At 37.8% G+C, this 22,704-nt stretch overlaps 1 protein-coding gene across 1 annotated transcript in view; it reads left to right on the top strand.

Annotated features, from left to right (window-relative positions):
- Positions 1-22,704, top strand: part of CACNA2D3 (calcium voltage-gated channel auxiliary subunit alpha2delta 3) — a 406,564-nt gene that overhangs the window by 295,899 nt on the left and 87,961 nt on the right. Inside the window, exons 16-20 of the mRNA XM_063411460.1 lie at positions 3,559-3,633; positions 14,132-14,215; positions 19,299-19,370; positions 19,607-19,668; positions 21,480-21,547. Of these exons, the coding sequence (XP_063267530.1) occupies positions 3,559-3,633; positions 14,132-14,215; positions 19,299-19,370; positions 19,607-19,668; positions 21,480-21,547 (361 nt within the window). The remainder of the gene's footprint in view (positions 1-3,558; positions 3,634-14,131; positions 14,216-19,298; positions 19,371-19,606; positions 19,669-21,479; positions 21,548-22,704) is intronic.

A 22,704-nucleotide genomic window follows, 5' to 3' on the forward strand; every position in this document is an offset into this window, starting at 1 on the left:
CCTGCCTCACCAGACTAGTGCTTCCGTCTCTCCTACCCAGTATTTGCCAAATATTTTCCTCCTCTTAGTTTTCCAAAGTCAGTGACAACTCTACAATAAAATTCTTAAAAATGAATTATCATAAAAATTTTCAGAACTGGAACCACTATATCTCTGGTGAAATGTGTTTCATTCAGAAAAAGTAGGCCTCGGGCAAACACAAAACGTAATTACTTTTCATTTAAATGTAATGCAGTACATTAGTATTTCACTACTTCTCCATGTCTGAAATATTTTACTATAATACTCTTCTATTCACAAATGAAAATCAAATTACTAGTTTCCAGTTAATTCCTAGTGTATTTTTTTGCATGTCTAACAAACATGTAACACAGTATTGTAGACAGCTTTTGTTAAAGAGGCCAGCCACTGGAATAGCTGCATTTTGACAACACCTGTACTAAGCATGAATATGGGTATCATAGAAATTGTCTCTTAATCGTCTGCCATGTTCTCATTTAGTGATTTCTGAAAGGGTGGAGGAAGAAACTGACTTGTGAGTGCCTTCCAATATTCTCACATAAAAATTCCTCCTATCAATTCTAATTCTAATTTGAATACATTAGGATTTACCAAATTATTTTCTGAATCAATATACAGTAACTGGAAAGTTTAATTAAACAAGAAATTGATTTAAATGATGCATAAAAAAGAGTGGCAGTTACATTGATAAGGTGAATTGGAGTAAATTGCTGTGACCTGGATCCCACTAGGACAGGGGCTGTGCAAACCCAGCACAGAAAGGCTGTCCCAGGTACAAAAACGTTGTAGGCTATGGGAAGAGACAGCAGGTGACTCCACACTGATATAAGAGCACAGTGACAGAGACATTGCTGCTCAGAGTAAGTAACAGAGAACTCTCTCAGTGCACAGACCACCAAAGTTTGCTAACAGCAGCTTATGTTATACTGCCATGCATGCAGAAATATTGAATCAGTAGATGGTCTAGGAGAAAGGAGCAAAATTTGCTCCTTTGTTAAATTTGGAGCAATGGACACAATCTTTGGAGCTGCCTACATGTAAGGAGTTGTGGGGAGAGCAAGTTTCATTTCTAGTGAGAAGGAAGAACAATGTTGCGGTACCTGCAGAAATAAAAGCTTGGCTCTTCATGGCTGGATAGGAAAAGCCAAGTAACAGTGATGTTACTCCTAAATAATCTGTAACATTTGGACATAGTTCGAATATGAGAATCTAGAAAGAGTTGGAGGCCCAAATAATGGCTATTGGAACACAGTGAGACTGATTCAGAAAAGAAGTTTTTTAAGAATTAGTTTTCTGTGGAAGTAACATATTATCCTCTTGCTGAATATTAGATTTTTTTATTTGAAGGTATGTTTTATATTGCAGGATGTACTGTAAGAGAGGATTATTACAGGAGGCAGCAATATCATGCAATGCAGTTGGGTTAGTGAGATCATTTGAGTTAAAACTTCCAGTCCCACATGCCCTAAAAAAGACTCTGCAATTGCAAGAGCATAATCACCTCTGGGACCCATTCCTGCAGAGGCAACACGTGACAGAAAATTCACACAGGGATTTAAAATTATGGTGGAAAATAGAATTCTGCTGGCCTGGAGCTCTCTCAGCTTGGATGAGGTGGATTTTATGCTAAGGAAGATGAATAATAGCAATAAGCTGTTTTCAGCAGTTGTTACCTTGACTAAACATCCCCAGATGTCAGTGGCAGTTTCACCTGAATAAAGTGGGGTTGGATTTGGTAATACTTGACTTCCATGTGACATTTTACAGCAGTTAGAAAAAGGCATTTTTGTTTCTGAATCTGTGATTTAGAGACAGAATTCAAGGTTTAAAATGGCAATGCTGCTCTAAGTGGTAGCATCTCTCAGATACTGCAGAGACTGTGCAGTTTCACACATTGCACAGAACATGATAAAATGCTGCCCTTGCATCCTGTGTAGGCCTCAAAGAGGCAAATGCTTTTTTCCTGTGAAATATACCACCCACATTAGTTTCCTTACCTGACTTCCATTGCCTGGATGTCATTCTGCAGTTATCAACACAGACAATTACACTTGAGGTCTGATATTTAGCCAACAGCTCGTTCCCTTGTCACACTATAATAGTTCAAATATGTCCACTGTTATTATTTTGGTTATCCCTCCTTTATGAAGAGATGCCAAGAACCTATCACCTTCTGTTGCTCTCACTGAAGTTTATTGCTATAGGAAAACCACTAATTTATGAAACAATCTTCTGTGTGGCAGTTCCAGTTGACCATATACAACCATTCACACACAGACACTATAAATTAACCTGGAATATTTTACCTGTGACCTTGCCATAATATCATATTCTGGTTTATATTTCTAGAAAATCACAGAATCTGATAGGCTAGCTCTCCCTTTTTCCTCTTAGAAAGGATTCTGACTTTTCAGCCTTGCTCAAGTTGCTTTGTGTCAGACAAATTCCTAAAGACCCACTTCATCTGAGCATTTAAGAATGCACTCAAGTAATATTACAAGATTTAGTAGTGAGAACTCAAAAGTAAATATCAAAGCAAGATAGTGCTGGAATTTCAAGTTCCTTTGTTTGTTAGTTTGTTATTTAATACCTCAGTGTATTGAGATGGTTAAATAAAAATACACAGGTTATTATATTGTCTGAAAAATTGAAAAAAAATTCTGCTCTCTGCATGGCAAAGGATACATAGTGAACCTGTTGGAAAAGCCTACAATAGCAGCAAGTTCATGCTAAGAAGGGATGTTTGAATGACCACATGAAAGATTTAAAGATACATTTATTGCATTCAGTGGCTGCAATCAACTGTGTAATAAGCATATTGTTAAAAACACCAATATTTTTAGTTAAATAAATACAGTGCTAAATTTGGGCACTGTTAGGCTTCATCAAGCGTCTCATGGCTCTCAAGGAATCTCCCACAGTTCCACTTGATACGAAAATGTAAACTTAAACTCTTTAGCAGAAATAGCTGCCTTCTGTGGCTTAAATTGCACTGGAATTAACAGAGAGGATTAAATAGGATTTTAGATGGGATTGAGATGGGAAGATGGAAATATGACAGGTCACTTGCTCACTCTAGCTGTACTTTCCTTACCTTTGAGTTAAGTGGCTCTTTAACAAAAAGTGAAGAAAGCTGTGCACTCCTGGGAATAGGGGAATTTATGACATTTCAGTATCTCTTTGCCCTGGCCCATGTTCTGTATGACACATGCTATGGCATCTCATGTATAGCTATATAATATATGGATATATACAATAACTGACTCTATCACACACACATCACACACAGAAACCAGTGCCCTGGGCAGCAGGGTTGTGGGACAGTGTAAAATTGTGCTCTATGCTGAATTCATCACAATGACAAGTTCTCATTTGCACAAAATGTCAAGGATCTTTGCCTGTGTTATAGCAAAACTTTGTGTGACTAAGGGCTGTGAATGTCAGGTGCCCTGGACAGCCAAATTATTGCCTGATTTTTGTTTAAGGGCTTATTGGAGACCATGCTAATTGATATTTCTTTCTCATTTACTTTTACAGTTGGGTATTCATGGATATGCTTTCGCAATTACAAACAATGGATATATTTTGACTCACCCAGAACTTAGGCCTTTGGTAAGAATGCTATTTATTGATCTCTTTTACTTAGCTGTATGTGTTGCATTTGGTTTTTTCCTAGTGTGAATAGCCTTCATTAAAAATTAAATACAATGGAGCAGATACTTTATGTTGTTTCATAACCTGTCATAGTTCTTGGTAAATTTATCTCTGAAAACAACTCTTACCATGACAAAACCCTAGGAAAATAAATATACAAGTTGCTTCTGCAAAAGATGCAGACCTCCATTACTGCAAAATAGCAAAGCAAAAAATTGCTATAATTATGTTCACTTTACATTGAAATGGAATGTTGGAATGCTCTAGTGCTGTGTAATAACCCCTATTTGTCATGCTAAAGTGTTAAAGTTAATTTAATATATGTGCAGAAATTTCAGTAAAGCATATTTTTAAGCAAAATAGAAGCACTAGGGATTTTCTGTACTAAAAGAGAAATAGCAGCAAATTTTACCTTTAGTTTCCCTTATCGTCTTGTTTGCACTAATCACAGCAAGAAAAATAAAGTTACTATTTTGCAAATGTTTATCAAGTTAACACCCCAGAGGGCTGGTACATTCCTGGTTGCATCATTGTTTAGGAACAACACTGCCAAGTGTTCCATCACCACTGGCTCCTAGCAAAGCACTGGCATTAATGGTTCCACTGCTGTGTCCACATGGCTGCCACATGTGTTCCTCATGCAGGAACTCCAAGAAACGTCCAATTTCAACAACGTTTCAGTAGAAAACAGAAATATTAACCGGGCAGATAGTTTAATTCGAAAATAAAATTATTGACAAGCATGATTTGTTAAGTCATTAGCATATCTGAAGACTTCACCAAGCAAAAGAATTTGTCTTTCTAAGATTTGGGCTAGGAATACACACTAAATTAACATTTATATTTGCACTTAGTTTGGTTTTTAACTGGAGTAGAGCTTACGAAAAGTGTCAGAAGGAAGCTTCAATGGGTGAATCTGACATCCCAGGTTTGCAAGCAGGAATGTATTTTAAAGTCCTCTCTTCTACATCACAAGAGTTTGATAACTCTTTTCTTTGCTGTGGTGTTCCATTCTCTTCGGGCAAATTACTTACTTCAAAGTTATTAGTATTTATTCACTATATAATAGATATTTTATAAAACAGAACGTAATGAGGTCTAGGACCTGTGGATGGCTCTGAGTTAGGCTGACATAGAGTCTTACCCTCTTCCTAATTTCTGATGTTTTGCTTTAGTGAGGCCAAAGGTGGTTAGCTGTTACTATCCCTCACCAAATGTACATCTTGAAGGCCCTTACTTCATTACCTTATACATTGGAATCTCTTTTTAAAATCAAAATGCTGGTCAGTAGCCAATAATCTGTCAGCTAGGGGAACTCATTGTGATATATTCATGGTCTGTTCATTTCAGGTTTTTGGAAGAGTCATTTTTACCTCTGGGTTCTGTCAGTGGTGGGTAATGAGAGTCTCCTGTTTGACTTCAGTGGAGTTTTTGAGAATGAAGTGATTGCTGGCTGGGGCCCTTGGTTTAATATTGCAGGCCAAATCCTGATACCATTGTATGATTCCATGAAATGTGTGACAATAACTATGTGAAAATAGCCTGTAGATCTGGAATTAGATAATTCACTAAAGATACTCTCTAAAATTATTGCTGTCTTAGATTTACATTCAAGTCTCATTGATTACTGACTTGATCTGCTCTAGTTTATCCTGTTGTTATATTTTCTGGCAGTGAGGTAAAACTAGAATATTACTGAATTCCTGAGTTGCTAACACCATATCTATTAGTTCTGGAGCTGATGTACTGCTTTTTAAGGAATTGTCTTCAGGGACACAGAGCAGAGAGGCAGGATAGCAAACAGCACAGAATGCTTCCTGTTGCACCAGATTTTTATCTAACACTGAGCAATGTATGTAATTATTAAGCTGGCTGCAGTTTGGTGCTGATTATTCTATTGGGTTTATATTTAAAAACGCTTTTCTGGGAGATTCGTCTCTTGAATCTTGTGCTGGTGTTTTGAATAAGCGTGGCTCTCGGTGAGGCTGACAGGCTGGGCGCTCGTGGCAGAAGGAGAGGAAGGCGCTCCCCGAGCCCTCAGCGGGCGCTGCCAGAGCCTGCTAGAGCCTTCACCAGTCATGTCCCGCGGAGGGACCGGGAAGCAGCTGTTGGTTCCATCCCTCCCGAGACATGAGTCGGGCGGTGGGTGGTGACGGACAAGCCGCAGCCCGCGGCGGGAGCGGGGCTCTGGGGCTGCGGGCACAGGCCCCGCGGCGGCGGGAGCGGGGCTCTGGGGCTGCGGGCACAGGCCCCGCGGCGGCGGGAGCGGGGCTCTGGGGCTGCGGGCACAGGCCCCGCGGCGGCGGGAGCGGGGCTCTGGGGCTGCGGGCACGGCCCCGCGGGCCCCGCGCTGCAGCGCCGGGGCCGGCCGGCAGGGGGCGCCGCCGCTCCGCCCAGGGCCGCGGGGGCTCGGGAGCGGCCCCGGGCACCGCCGGCCCGCACGGCCGCTGCTTAACCCGACAACTGCCTTGCTGTTCTTCTTAAAATTAGTCTTCCCTTTCTTCTACTTTTGTTTGTTTGTTTGTTTGTTTTTAGTCACATATATGAAGAGTATTCATTGCACATTTTCCTGTGTTATGCCCTTTTAAAGTCTCCTTTCCTACTCAGAGTCCACAGGGACTGCTAGGAATACAGCTGATGGGAAAAATCTTGGGTTTTTTATTTTTTTTTTTTTTCATTTATACTTAGTACTTTTTGTTAAATATTGTTTTTTCTGTTGTATCAGAACGTTGCTATACTCTGAGTTTGACTAAAAGTCTCTATTTTTACAGAGTGGTAGTTTATTTTCCATGAGAGAATATTTTCAATTATGTGATGTAATTTGGAATTTTATATTCTGTGGAAAACCATGACCTACTACTACTAAAATAACAACAACAACAGCAGCAGCAACAACAATAATAGTAATAATAATAATGAAGATTATGATAATGATAATAATAATAAATTTTTGGGGAGTTCAAAAGTGAATTTTAGATTGTTTTTCTTAACTAGTGTCTGAGGCTCCTTATCTGTATTGAAATGTGCACATGAGGACACAGTCTTCCTCATTTGTGATTGTGGCAGATTTGCTCTGTTTTTCAGGAGTCTCGTAACACTTGTGGTGTGTGCCAGGTGTTAGACTGTTAGATTTTAAAATGAAAATAGGTCATGGTGATGATGTTGCTATTTGCCAAAGAAATGAGTTTACTGAATGTAAAGGAAGAATGAGAAGCAACGGATAAATACTTTTATGTGCCCTTATAACCACTCACCACATTAATGGTGGCTGATTGATTCTTAATGCAGCTGTCACTCTGCAGTCTGTTAAAGTGTGGTAGCAGAGGAAGACTGCTTTCTTAGGGAAGTGCAGTGCAGAGAAATTAAGGAATGTCTCTGGAAGATGAGTTTCTGCCACAGTCACGGATGATCACCGTGGTGAACCTTATCTGGTGTTAGGAGTTTGTGCTGTTGCCTCTCAGCCCTAATGTTTGTGTGGTTTTCAATAAATAATAGCAAGGTTGCTAGCAGTTGTTCTGAAGTCTGTGGCTTTTTTGATTCATAGTTAGCAATAGGATTTGTATTTTTGTTCAGGGAGTGGAACAGGGTTTTTTCCAGTAATTACTAGGGTAATTTGGGGTAGAATACTCAAGAGTTTCTGAACAAGGATCATGAGTTTCTTAATTAAAGGAAATATGCATTTAAAGATATATGCATATGTTCTTGAATAAAATTGCATCTTTTATTTACATTCTATCATTTTTAAAATAAATCTGAGGTTAAAAATGTGTTCTGATTTATGCATTAATATAATAACATCCTTGATTACTAAAGATTTAGTAATATTTCGGGGTTTAAATCAAAATCCCATATCTTTGAGAAGATTGAGACATTTATTCTTACTCTCAGTATAAGCTCTGGAAGGCTTGTAATGGGGTTTATGAATGGCTGTTTGTGAATGTTCTTACCACAGGAAATTAATTCAGTTGATGCCTTGCTTTGTACAGAAGGATATACATCTTTAATTTGATCAGTCTTGATTGGGAAAGTCAGAGCTAGAAATCAAAGCCTTTGCATAATATTGCAATGCCCTCACCAAAATGTATTGGTGGTTCAGGTGCCTGAGTAAGTTCCCATTTCAACTGTAGAATGTGAACTGTCACCATGTGTTGTGTTAAGCTAAAAGACCTGCAGCATTTGAAGATTCTAGATCAGTATTAAGTCTTTTGTAGCTGTAAATTTTGAGAAAATTTGTTTTTCCTAATATAGGAAAACAGAGAAATCCAAGTGTCAGGGGACACATTAATGCCCCACTTAAGCAGTGTTAGCCTTTCAGAAGCAGCAAATCTCATTTCTCTCTGGGGAGTCCCGCCTGGAACATAAGATAACCTACACTTACCCTTGCTTTATTCATTGACTCCATAAAACTCTACAGCTGTAGCTGACAGCAGAATATTTAAATGATTTGAGCAGTGTAAATGCCTCACGTTCATTTAAATAACTGAAGAATTCAATCACTTGAATGCCAATGATTATTCCTATTGGAGTTTACATTTCAAAAAAGACAGCCCATCTGAATCCCTGTGAGAGCATTAAATTGCTATCTAATTAGAAGTGCAAAATTACATATATTTAAAAGATAATTAAAGGTTTGAAGGCTGTTGAATAACTGGTCGTACATATAAATGAATCACTGAAAATTTGTTAGCAATATGCGAAGCTTTCTTTTATTCTTTGCTTTCAGCTTTGAAGTTAGGTATAACTGAGCTCATGGGTTTAAGTCTGGTAGTGTTAAGATAAAGGCAGATGTTTTTCATTATTTCTACTCAAACCCCAAATAATTATAAGCAGCTGCCAGTTTTACATAATTCCAAATGATAAATCCCGAGAATGCAAATAAAATCCCAAATAAAGGGGTTGTTTTCTTCAGTGGAGTAAATCACATCCATGTTGCTGTGATAATTGACTGCAATCCACCTGAGAACATCAGCTCAGCCAATGAACCTCTTGGCCAGGCTCAAGGTGTGGGACCTAAATCTGGTATTTTGTATTGACTTTTACTTCACCCTGTATATTTCCATATTGCTTTATCATTTTAAACATACTGCACAATTTGAAAAGCAAACACATGTTAGGATGGTAAGTAGACAGAGTTAGTTAAATACCTGTGGCATAAATAACTATTTTGTTCTATTGTTTTGTTAAAGGGTCCTCCTGTATACATGGCACATCTAATAGTTCGTACTTTTTCTCTGCCTGGAAACTTAGAATTAAATTATTCTCTTTTCCCTAGCAAATGACTTGGCTCCTGTTTTCAGCTTTTCTCTGCAGTATTTCTGAAAATTTTATAGTGCAGCGTTATTTCACTGCCATCTGTCATGGAGAATCCATCCAAAATAACTGGGTTTTACTACCAACCATAACCTAGGAACTTCTAGATTAACATCTTAGATAATAGATTGGTCATGAAAATCTGTCTTTGGACAAGGAAGTTGTTTTTCCTATTTTCCTAAGAGAATCAAGGTGTTACCTTTTTTGGTATTAAATTTAGGAGGTGTGTATGGAAAGAAACTCCGGTTTTTGACTGAACACCTATTAGTGTCCTACAGATTCAAGGCTAAGTGCAGATCAGTAAGGGATCATTTGAGGTTGCAAACTTGATGTAAACCATGAAATTAAAGTATCAGAAATGACAAATCAGGATCATGTGAGCAGAGAAAAAAGTATTCCAAACAAAATAAAGAGCTTAAAGGCCGAGCAGCAGTGATTTAGATGAAAATGCTGCTTCACATGTATCCACAGGCAGAATGTTTTGGAGCTAAGTAGCACATGGAGAATGAAAGCTCAGTCACTGAGGCTGATGTTGTATTATCAGGTTATAAGCTGGTGAAGCAGGGAAGGGGATTTTTCACTACTATTGTTGGTTTGTTTGCTTGGGGTCTTGTTGTTGTTTTGTTTGTTTGTTTTTAAATCACACTTTCTGCTTGCACAGTCCCTGCCGTGGGACAGAGCAGCAGCTTGTGCTGGGAGGGCTGGTGAAGGCCTTGGATGTTGCATTGACCATGGGAAGTCTGGTCTGATGCAGTTTCCACCCCAAAACCTGCAGGTTTTGCATGACGGTCAAAGCCACCCCAGACAGTAAATAAGTGGTAGCTTTAGTGTGCAGAGTCTGAGAGAAGGGAGGCAGCTGAATAACTGCCCAGACCAGGGAATTGCAGTAAATACAGTTTATACAATCTCTGCCTGTTTATTTTAAACTGCATGGAAAAGTGGGTAATTTTAGTTAATTATGCTTTTCATCTGGTATTTGTTCATTCAAGCTTTCCTATCAGACTTTGTAGATAAGAATACCTTTGCAGGGTGGCTTAGTGGAAGTTACAGTTATAGAAACAATTTTATTGTGTATTTTATGAAGCAAAATTCAAGCTCAGCAAAACATATTTGCATATATTCACTTGCCTTCTCTAAACAAAAGAAAAAAGAGTCATTCTCAAAGCCTGATGATGTCAATGAACCCAATGAGATTAATACATTATCCAAAATTTGAAGTGTGAATTCAAGAAGATGAAACTTTGTTGAATGATGCTATGTTTTAAAATTAGAGGAGTTTTTTCAGTACCTAATTCTTTACTTTTGTATACATTAGTAGTTTGGCAATGGAGAGCTGTTCCTTGAAATTATTTTACCTGTCTGGATTTTGGTTGTTTTTTAGTAGGTGCTTTCTTACCATAGTATTCTCTTACAGATGATTCCACAGTTTGGCTTAGAAAGTTTACTAAAATCTGGTGATGCTTCCAAAGCTGCTATCACAGCAACTTCCTCTCTCCTACCTCCCCCTTATCCAGATGGAGCACGTCTGAGAAATTCCAATCACCTTAGACCCAAGATTACGGCTGTTAAGATGTAGCTTGCTCTGTCCTTGATCAGATTGCTACACTCTGACTTTATAAACATGTGGCTGGTCATATTCAATGCAGATGGTTGGGGACTGCTTGTGTTAAAAAAAAGAAAACCAAATCAAAGTTTTTAATCATGGCACATGTAAATGGTTGTGTACAGGGTGGTGAAAAAATGTGGTTCAGTCTTTAAGAGGCACAAGTCACACGTTTGAATCATCCAATGCTGTGAGAGTTTGGCCCTGTCTCAAGCAAAAGATACTGAATAAGATGAAGCTCATTCTAATGGAAAAACCAAATCATGTGTTTTTCTCACAAACAATAAGTTAGAACCATCCTGTAGTTTTGAGTGGACCAAAAGTTTCTTCTTTTGCAGTCCAGATATTTAACACTTCTCAGTGTCTTTTTTTTTCCTCCCTGGGGTTAACTGCTATATAGTATCACCTCATATTTTATACTAGCCAAAGATTAACAGCACACATTTTAAATCCAGCTCTTTTTCTCCGATACTTAATCATAGTAATTTGATAGAATTCCTAGTTTCTGTCTTTCCCAATGGGTCCCTTAATGATTTTTTTCAATGCTTTATAGTAACCGTGCAGACGGGTTTGGCTTCAGGCTTCAATCAGCATTTTATACTTTATCCAGCAACCTCAGAGATAAAAGGTTAGATTAGGTTTGCTACCAGAGAAGAAGATGTAGGTGAATGCTGTTTGTAGTACCTGGGAAAGTGCCTCAGTGTCCATGAATGACTTTTACTAATAAATCAGTTAAGCATAAAGCCAGAAAGAAGCTAAAGAAGAATGGACATTTCAACATTACTTTTATGAAGTATTTTATATCTGATCTGCTTGCATTGATGTTTGATACCCTGTTTACACAAGCATAATGTAAATTTACTGCTGACAATAAGGTGATATCTCCATGAAGATTATGTACAAATAAGTTTTGTATCCCATCCTTCCTGAAAGTTCGTTTTGTTTTCTCTGCTGTCCTTTTCTGAGCTATAACATAAATATATCCTTTACTTACTGAATTCCTATGTAGGCAATTAAAGAGTGGCCCCTAAATTATGATTGCTGAATTAGGGGTTAGACATCTCAGTACCTTATTAGTTTCTGTCCTAAATGAATTTAAGTGCATTTGCAGTTCCTTTGAATGCTTACAGAGCCTAACTCTTGCTTGACCATTTGAATTCTGGGTTTGTGACTTGTATGAATTTTTAAGACATGAATGCTTCTGATTCTTTTCTGCAGAACTTTGGTGTTTTATCCAGATCTTCATTTGTTTGCTTTTGGTTTTTGTTTTTTGTTCTCTGAGTGCAAGGTGTGGAATCTATATGATTAAAATAAATAAAACCCCCATAATCCGTATGATGCTAATGGTTGGCCTTGGATTTGAAGCCTACTTCTGCTGTCAGACACACAAGATCAACTTCTCTTGGCCTAAGGATCTGCACATGTCTGAGGATGCAGTGTTGCCCAGAAGCTCTTCAACATCTGTGAGGGAGGATGTAATTAAACATTGGAATCAGTACAGGAGCTGTTTGCTCTACTCAAATGATCCCAGCTAATGCCTCTGTAACACTGCTCAGCTCTCAGTATTTCAGAGCTTGACTGTAACCATTTCTATACTGGAATGACTAAATCAGATCAAAGATTTATTAGGTTAATTGGTGCAGCCACAGAGAATAGATGTAGTTACTCCCTGTAAAGATTAAAAATAATACTGATATAGCTACAGCCATAGTGAAAGGCTTGCAAAACACAGCTACAGAAGTCAAGCCCTGGTAATGCCTTTCATATGTTATTCTTGTGAAACTTAATTATATTGACTTCAAATTTTGTACTTCAGTATTTTGTATAGTTATCTCTCTGGCTATCAGGGCTGTCACATAGCAAGAATTAATTGTAGAGCTGAGCTGCCTGAATTCACACTGCCTAGAGTGTGCATGAAGCAGTTGTTCTTTACATCTCTTTACATCTCTTCATCTGTTGAATAGTAGTAGGTGAGAAGTAGACAACCTTGTTACAAGTATACTGGGTTTTAGCAGAGGGCAAGAAAAGCACATGAAAATACTTTTCAGTTGCATCTGGATCATTTCTCAGAACGTATCAATCGCTGGGATTTTTTTTATTCAAAAGATGAGAATTGACTTAGGATTTTATCCCACAGAATTTCCTAAAAGAAATGTCTGTAAGAAAAATTGGAGTATTCAATTTTTTATGAGCAAAAATTTAGGAAGTTCAGTGAAGTCTGTACTAGGAGAAACTACAGTGCTACCAGTATCTCAAAATCTCTTTGTGATTATGGTATTGTAGTCAATATTTTTAAAGGTTTGCTGTTCAGGAAGATTTTTGTTGTTCCTGCTTTTAAGTAATGTGGTCTAAAAAAACAACTGTGGCATTTATATGAGAAGTTTTAATTCAGAGAGGAAAAAGTCAGGATGGGAATAACCTTCTTAAAGCTCAGAGAGCAAGGCTTTCCCTTGGTTTTTGTGTAATCTGCAGAACATGATTGAAAGTGCCTGCACTACTGGCTGTGGTGATGAATTGCTTGTCTCAAACACTGACAGGTTTGGTTTATGGTCTAGTTGGCCCTGGCCTGAGGGAGGAGAATCAACCATATATATTGCCTTACAGGTTACAGTTCCTGTGCTTCTGTTGTGCTGCTGAATAGTCACAAAAGCAATTTGGGGATATTTCACAGCATCACAGTGTCTCCTGTCATACCTCAAAAAAAGACTTGTGGTTTCTCCTGGTAAAAGACCGGATTTCACATTATGCCGATCCTCTCCCAAATTTACTTTTTTTTTCAAATGTAGTCTCCTAATTTTACTTAACCAGTCAGATTCTTTATTCACAGGTCTTCTTAAGTACTACTTTATTGCAGTGAGCCAGGTTTGTGTGGTTGCACTAAGAGGCTGATTTTGAATGTTCAGCAGAGGGCAGAATTTCCCACGTTATAAACACCTCGGTGTCAAATTAATTTGTCACGAGAATGTTTATTTTAAATGTGCGATTTACAGCGTGTGTGCAGTGTAGAGTGTGATAAAACCCCCTACATTATCATTATTACTGTGTTACTTTTTCCCATGAAGTTGTAGATAAAATGAAGTATCAGCAAGTGTTAACATCATACTTCACCAAGACTTGCATTTTATCTTGTTTGAAGTGAAATGGGTAAACATTTTGTTGATAAGATTATAGTAAATATAACTTCCTGTACAGCTGAAACAGCCAGTTGGAGATATTTAACATAAACTGCAAGATCCAAGTTCTCATGTATTTTCCATATAGTGAGAAGAAGGTGCAGCAGCTTAGTTGACCTCCTTGTGTGTCCATCAAGAAAATACCTGTATCATGGCAAGAGATCATGCAAATAATCATGAGATGTAGGGTTTTAGTTCACAGGCAGCATTTATGTAGCAGTATGGTGCACTTTGTGTGAATTAAGCCACCTACTGCTAAATGTATTGCAGACCATCAGCATGCACTTAAATTTTTTTAAAATCTTCTGATACAAAAATCATTGTGCAGATAAAACAGGATGTGCTCACTATTTCACCTTTTCTATACCAGTACGAAGAGGGAAAGAAACGAAGAAAGCCCAACTACAGTAGTGTGGATCTTTCTGAGGTGGAGTGGGAGGACAGAGATGATGTGGTAAGTGATGTGTTTTAAAACCCTGTCAGAAGACATTGTTACATCCCACTACTGTACCTGGAAACTGTTTAGACTAGTCATTGGAGAGGCTACCTGACTGCTCTCAGGAAGGGAAGAGCAATAGTCCCTTTTATTTCATTCAGAACTTTACAACTGTTTTGCATTGCGTCTTCTTTACATATGCATATACCGCAAATACAGACTCTGTATTTTTGGTAAAACTCATCACCATTGCAGTCTCCATGCATCCCATTGTGTATTTGTGCTGGATAGCAAATACAGCACTAGAAACTGGAATAGAATGTCTCCCTAGGTCTGGTCCAGACAACTGCTGAATATTTTTTTTCCAACAACTGAGTTGAACTTCTTTCCATGACATGCTTCTTTCCTTAATGGAAGTAATGGAAGATTTTTACTTAATGGACACAGTCAAAAAACATCAGATGAATAAACAAAATTTGATTCTTTGACCTATGTGCAGAGTAGCGTTTCACTCCAGACTCTAATTTCGGACATGAGTAGCTGCAGGAGCATGAGTTCTATGTCTATCACACAATGCTTTCCACAATGCTAACCTAATTTTTCAGTGCTCCATATACTCTGTAGTTCACTCTTTATCTTATTCTTTCTTACCTCTCAGGCGTAGCCTTTTCTGCAGTACTATATCAAAAGCTTTCCTTGTGTCCATGGCTTAACCTTTGCCTGTTCTTTCTATCACTTCCTCTATAAATCTGATTTGTTAGGCATGATTCGTTTTGTGTGAATCTGTGCTGACTGTCCCTAATTAAATCGTAACTTTCCAGGTGTTCACCTTTCTGTCCCCTAATTTTGTTTTTCCCATAAGATCCCTCCTGCCAAAGTCTGGACTGCATGTCTGTATTTTTCATAGATGTCTCCTCTATCCCTTCTCAAATATCCGTCCTGTGTTAGCTTCTCTCAAGTCCGTCATACCTCTACTTTTCCAGAGAGGTTTGAATACATCCACTGAAGGTTCCCATATTTACCTTGTCATGTCCTTCTGAAATCTGGGATGGATCACGTACAGCAGCCCCTGGAGTCTTGTCAGTCTTCAGATGTCCTAATTTCTTGATCCCTGTTCTGACATAAGTCTATATTTTCTTTCTCCCTTACAAAATATATATCTTGCATTCCTCTCTCTCCACCCCCTTGGTGAATAGTGAAACAGTTCATCTATGCTTTAAGCAACGTCTGTTTCACCAGGTGATAGATTGTCCTCAGCCTCTCCTCAGAGGCCATTTCACTTCCTAAGTTAAAGTTTTGTGTTGGAGTGCACACACAAACTTTTTCAACGTTTTTATAGCTTTGTGTCATTTTCTATGCCCACGCTATTTAAGGTTTCCTTGTAAGATTTTCATATATTGTAGCAGCCTTCTGCAATCTTGGCAATCCCATTGGCCTCGTGTTTTATACCCTGCTTTTTCTGTTATCTTTGATCACGTATTACTCAACCAGTTTCTCTGCTAATGACCTTTTAAAATTTCCTCTGTCCTTCCAAATGTTATTGCTGTAGTTGTCCATAGATTTTAAACCTACATGATTTTTTTGTCTTTAAACCTTCATGGTTTTTCTTGTTATTTCTCCTTGGTTTGCTTTGGTTTTTTTCTTTATATTGCTTCCATTACTTCCTTTGCTTAATTTTCACATTTGTAATCCCTTTTTTTAAAATCATATCTAAGTACAAGTTCAATGGTTCATATAATGGAACATTGAGCCATTTCTGTGACACTGAAAATCAAGTTTTGTTTATAATTAAGATTCTGTCTGAGTACACATGAAAATCCAGATCCAGCTCTTTCTAAGTACTGCCTTTGGTTGAGACCCTTAAGCTCCCTCACTTGTTCCGAAAATTTCTTACAAAAATTGAGTTTATTTTATATGATGGCTGCAAAAATTTTATTTCACATTTTGATGAAAAATATACACATACATTTCATCTGAATCTTTATTTCACCTATAAAATATGTTTTTTAAAAATGAATTTTTAACTGTAGCACAGGAACAAGCTACATGTGGCTCTGCTTCACCCAAGGCCTTGAATTTGATGTTCTTGATTTTTTCCCAGCTTGGGTAGTAAAGCATTGTTTATTCAACTGCAGAGGGGAAGAATTAATGTATTCATATAGCTGCTTTTAATAACAGAGACTACTACTGGTATTTTTTTTCTCCCATGAAACACTTATGTAGAAGCTGATTAAGACATTTTCTTGCTTTGTGCCACATTAATTTAATGGTTACATAGTTTTCCAAGACTATAGAATGATCTCATACTGCAGCAGTGAAACTGAGTTGTTAGGAATTGATTGAAAGATGTTTTGTTGAAGGAGCAATACTGCATATTACTCTGAAAGGTGAAGACATGAGTTTTCTCCAGTGATCCAATGAGGAAAAGGTGGCCAAACTAAGGTTAGAATTTTTTTCACCATGAAATATTTTTGTCATAAATACATCAGCTCATTTTCGAGGTTAACAGTACCTGCTATCTTGCTGTTAAGGCATTTTATTAGAAACAGAAATTTTAGCATGAGCTTGTTAAGTTAGTAGTGTCTTCCAGCATGGTTTGCACAGTACCAGAGAGGAGAAGTTTCAATTTGAATAGAAACCTTTTTCTCATTAACTCACTTAAAATTCTTCTGTTATAATTTCTAGCTGAATGAATTTTTTTTTTCCCAAATAAAAAAAAAGACCATGAATGAATGTTTTAGGGCTTGAAGCCAACTGAGGCAGTGCTTATTTTATGCATTTGAGGAGGGAGATGAAACTGCAGAAGAGCTGAGAAACTGGATTACAAAGCCAAGAAATGCAATCACAGCAAGCAGAAACAAAAAAATAACCAAGAAGAGTAAAACTCTAAATCCCACATGCAGACTTGATCTTAAACACTACTGAGAGTTTGGAGATCCTTTTAGTAAATCTATGACTTGCCTGAGGCTTGTGGGAGGAATGAGTCCTAGACAACTGCAGGCACCAATAGAAGAAAAATGAAAACCATGTTAAAGATAAATGGAACTGTTCAGCAAATGTTAGAAAGTAGATGGTTAATTAAGACCAGCTCTCCAAGTCCAAAACCACAAAATTTAAAATAGGAAACTATTTCCAGAATTGCCTATTATGTATTGTTAAAAAAAAATCTACAGTAAAATATATGCTTTATTTTATATGTACCTCCAGCTAAAAATTATTCTTTTACACTAACTGACAGAAGAGTAAGACTGTTAATTCAAATCTAAATGCCCTAGAATTAAATTTAAAGAGCTGCAAAGTTTGCAGTTTTTGATAGGTCAGCCATGCTCAACTTGTTTGTGAGAGTAAAACTAGATATTTCACTGGAAGATTTGGTGATTCTCTTTCCCCCTCATGCTAACTCAGCCTGCAGAGCACACTGATATGTCTGTCTTCACAATTTCCCATTAAAACTCCACTGAATTGCCCAATCTGGAACGAGGTACAACACGGTAGAACATGAGATATTTATTCAGCAGGAACATGATGCCCAAAATGATGTTTAGATAGATATGCAATAGAAGACACGTAAAAATACTCATTTTGTCAATATTTTCCTGCATTTTAAATGCTGGATTGATTTGTAATAGTGGAATTTTCAAATTCTAACGAAATATACAGCTGCAAGAGATCTATAGGTGATTTTTCCCACAAAAAGCAAAATAACTCACATCTTCCATTAGTAAATCTAAGTGTTCAAATTAAATATTTCCATTTATGGATGGTATAAATGTTGAACAGCAACTTTTTTATTTCATCCCTGAAGTAAACTGATAAATAGGCAAATTCAAAACCTGAAGGCTGAGATTTCTCAAAAAACTGTCTTGTCTTTCCTCAGTTTTAGCCCGGAGATCCTGCTGTCAGACCAGCTGTGCAGGGTGGCCTCTCCTCATCCTTGGGGACACCAATGGTCATTTTGGCTTACAGGCCTGAGGGATGGTTGATGCAATTTTTACTCTTCTTTTCATCACCATGGCATGCTGAGGTGGTGTGTCCTTTGGGAGGAAGGCAAGGAGCACCAAGGTGTACTAAGAGCAGAGTTTTTAGGGATAATGGGCCAGGGATTTTGCAGCTTGCAGGTTTGGGACCCTGTAGCTCATGTAGAAAAAAAAAAAGTTATGAGAAAAGAGTGTTTGTTTGTAGTGATGATCTAAAAAGTAACAGATTTAACTTGCAGAGCAGCAGCTAAATCGCTGTGTAAGAACCCTTTTCCATTTGTTTTCTGTTTTCCCTGGCTTCTCTGAATTTTTGGCTTATAAAGCAATGAAACACATTTTTGAAGGGGATTTAAAATGTCTTTTGGAAGACTTGGAAAGGTCCAGGCCAATTGTTATAAGCTGTGACTGGCCTAGGGCTTCCACTACAGAGCTAAAATTTAAAATTTAATTTTAAAATTTAATACCTTGCAAGAGGTGCCTGGACAGCAACCTGAGGGAATACAGAGCCCTGTAGCTCTGTGTTCCCACTGGGTCATGTTACTGATCAAATGGGCTGTCATTCTGGTTTTCATGGCTTCGTGTTAATTTTTGATGCAGTTAGGATGAAGTTTCTGGTGCCCATTAGGGATGCAGCCCAATGTAGATTCTTAAGCAGATTAAATAGTGTAAGATATGTAGGGTTTTCTTGTTTTGCTTTCTTTTCATCTGTATCATTGTCGTATTTAAACACAGGGCCCTGGACTAACCAGCCAAATCCAGCTAGGAATCTAGTCCTTGCCTTGCCATGCAGTAAATGCAGCATAGTAGTCAGTTACACTGTACCAAATTTGTACATACCAAATAAAATCCAGGTTACTACACAAAAAGGTATTTTACTATGAAGGATGCTGAGAGCTCCTATCTTGTGTGCCTTAGCTTGAAACTGTATGGCAAGAGCCTTGGCTTATAGAGTCACTAACAAAATCTGTAAATGGGTTCTCCATTGTGCAGTAGAATTATTGAAAATAAAGAAATGGAGAAAATTCAGTGCTGCTTAGGCCAAATGAGTGTATTGGAGAGATCAGAGTTGGAAGGATTACCAAAAAAGCAAATAAAGGAATTGACACATATTTCCTTCATTTCAGCTTCGAAATGCAATGGTGAACCGGAAAACAGGAAAATTCTCCATGGAAGTGAAGAAGACCGTGGACAAAGGGGTACAATGTCTAAAATACTATTCCAACTAAATATAAAGCAAGCAGATAATTTTTTAAACTGTTTTAAAGGTTGCTTTGAATATGGTTCTCTGCAGTATATTCTTTTTTTTTCATTCACTGAATGTAAACTTCGCTTCTAATTATGTCAGTGACTAACCACTTGATCTTTTATGCATTTCTTATGGCAAACTAACTTCTTCCCCTCTCCCCTTCTGACTTTCTTGTTCTGAATCTAGAAGCGGGTCCTGGTGATGACAAATGACTACTATTATACAGATATCAAGGGTACTCCATTCAGGTAGAGCTGGCCATAATAAATGGACGTTTCATCCAACTCATTGGATTTGTGCTTATACAGAGCTTGTGAACTCATTAAAAGCTCATCAGCAAAAGCTGACAATGAAATATCCCTGGACAATGCTGAAAATAGCAAGGAAAAGGAGCCTACCAGCATTCCTTTTCCAGGGATGGAAAGTTTGTGCAAGCTCACACAGGCAAATTCAGAGTGTTTGTCATGGCTTACGTTTCATTGAAAAAATATTCAGTTGAGGTTTACATTGAACGAAAGGCTTTCACAAGTACTTGGAGAGCTATAAATACTATAATCCATTTAAGTAACTACATCTTGAGCCCCATTTTATTTTTTTTTTCCACAACAAGAATGTAATGTAAAATGAGATAGTATTTCACTTCCAATTTGAGGTTTGGATGTTTTCTTTCTCTGAACTACCTTCAGTGTATTTCTATAACTAAAACCAAGTAAGCCAGTAATTTTGGCATGTATTTTAGGAGAAAAGAAAAAAAAAAAAAAAGGAAAAGAAAAACAGGTAGTCACTTTAAAAATGCTCGTATTTGAACTAGAAATAAACCGCTAACAAAAGAGCTCTAACTGTACTTTGCACTTAAGGCAAGAGTTTGGCAGTTGTGATACTCAACTGAAATTTTCTTCAATGGAAGAATTTCACATAACTTGAGCTACATTACCACACAGAGAAAATACAGACACTAATGCATGTTAAAATTCACTCAGTGGGTTCCTTGTTGTGTTTTTATTTTGTGGAGTTCTTTCCGGTTACTGTTTTGGTTTTCTATTTGTTTGTTTGTTTTTCTTTGGCACTGGCACTCTTGCACTTTTATGTAAACAGAAATGGGGCTACCTGCATGCACATAGTGTGAGTTATGGTGCTAAGGACAGACACATGGTTAGGAAAAGTGTCCTTTTTCAACATGGTATGTATCTAGTTTTGGGTTGTTGTGTAGATTTGGGACAACTGCACACTTTAATGACAAAGATGTTTAGTGTTCAGCCCTTTCCCAGACTGAGCTGTTGATTGCAGCTTGTGTGCTCTTGGATTTGGTGCCTCTCCACGAACTTCCCATGCATTTGCAGTCTTGCTGATTATTGCAGATTCCTAGCTAAAGATAATCCCCTTCAATGAATGAATGAATGCCAGAAGGTATTCTGTGTTTGTGTTCAATAGCAAGAGGCATGGGATCCCCCAGCCACTTCATTAAACTTGGATGTTTTAAATGGTAGACTGAAAACCAGACCAAAACACAGTGTATAACTATTGAGAATTTATGAAGCTGAAGTCAATACAAAAGAGCTACACTGCCTAAAAATATGAAACACAGAAAAATTAGTCCAGGAGGAGTCATGATGCTGTTGTCACATTTGAAATTCTTTTCCTCTCAGTAGCTCCATCAATTCCCACACTTCTGTAGTTTCTCAACAGCTTAGTCTGATTTACAAAAAATGGTCTCCTGCATTGTAAGGCCATGGTCGTGTTCAAGGCTCAGCTGAAGAAATCTCATGCTGGGTGAACAGCAGTGAGTTTAGAGGGGCTCATTTATTAGTTTGCCAGGGAATAATGGTTTACTGCACCTCTAAGCACACATAAATACAGCCAGTTGTTGCAGGCACATCAGAACTGAGACATAATTGAAGCAACTAATTGAACAATAAATATAATTGGTGAGGGTTTGGAAACAACGAGTTTTAAGTTAATCATAGTACATGAGCTGGAAGTGTTAAAAATGAAAATAGCTCTGAATGTCTGCTATTGTTTATCTCACAGATTTCAAGGTCTGCTTTATTTCTCTGCACAGTTTAGGTGTGGCTCTCTCTAGAGGACATGGAAAATACTTCTTCAGAGGGAACGTAACTGTAGAAGAAGGTAAGGTACTTACTTTCTCATGTGGCTTACACAGTAGATTTAGTGTTAATTTGGTAGTTCCTTTTCTGCAGATTCCATAAGGGAATTAGACTTTTCTTTTTTCTTTAAAGATCGTTTACTTCACAGGGTTTAAGCATAGTCAGACTGTTTGTGAGTCTTCTTTAGATGGGATCATCTTCCATCTTCCTCTCTCAGTGTTCCAGAGAAAACTCATAGCCCAGCATTAATTATTTGTGGTGTTTTCTGAATGAAGAGCCATTAAGAGCACTGTTATGGCTATTGGTTTTGATCACAAACTACACATTGTGAAATCTTTCAGATCTGTAACTGGTTTGTGCGTTAGCTACATGGGTTTACATCTTTATAATAGTAGAGGTACCCAGGGAAAGAATTGTTCTTTGGTTTTGCTCTTGATAAGTCCCCAGCTAAATGAATTGAGGAGTCAACTGTGTGTAGTGATAAAGTTGCTTGGCAAGAAGGTTTCTGGAGATGAAGGAAGAGTGGAGGCATTTCAGAAGGTAAAAGAAAAGGCTGAAAATTTTACAAGCTGCCGAGCAAAAACTTTTTCAATAAGTTTTCAGATTTTATGCTGAATCGCTATCTCTGATTCTTCTTGCTGTTGTTTTGTCAGTGATGTTAAGCAAGACAGAGAATTAATTTCTTCAGGTCTTTGTTCTTCAGCTGTATTTTGGGAGATGAATATGTTCTTGTAGTCAGGAGAGATATAAAAAAGTTCCTGGATGTTTGAATACCTGCACAGATGCTACAAAGAAGGCACAACAGGAGACTTGGAGCTACTCAATCCCCACACTGTTCCCAACATCCCTCTTACCGATGTTTAATCCAGCCACACATCTCAGTCAGTCTAAGTCCCAGACGCAGCCCCAGAAGTGTTAACAGAACCATATTTAACAGTTCCCACTCTTACCTTCACTGATTCTCTCTCACTGCACTTCACTGTCCTCCTCAGGCACCACAGTTTTAGTTCCAGTTTTGGCTTCCTGCCTTCCTTAGTCACGGTTGCTCTGTCCTTGTTCATTGTGTACTCCAGGGGGTTAAACCCAGATGCTGCCTTCTGAACCCTATTTGCTTATTGTCTATTGATAAGTGTTTTAGGAGTTTTTAAAATTGATGAAGTACATTTTTATTGTGCTGTA

Source organism: Prinia subflava, chromosome 14, assembly GCF_021018805.1.
Source record: "Prinia subflava isolate CZ2003 ecotype Zambia chromosome 14, Cam_Psub_1.2, whole genome shotgun sequence".
In the NCBI taxonomy this organism is placed as follows: domain Eukaryota; kingdom Metazoa; phylum Chordata; class Aves; order Passeriformes; family Cisticolidae; genus Prinia; species Prinia subflava.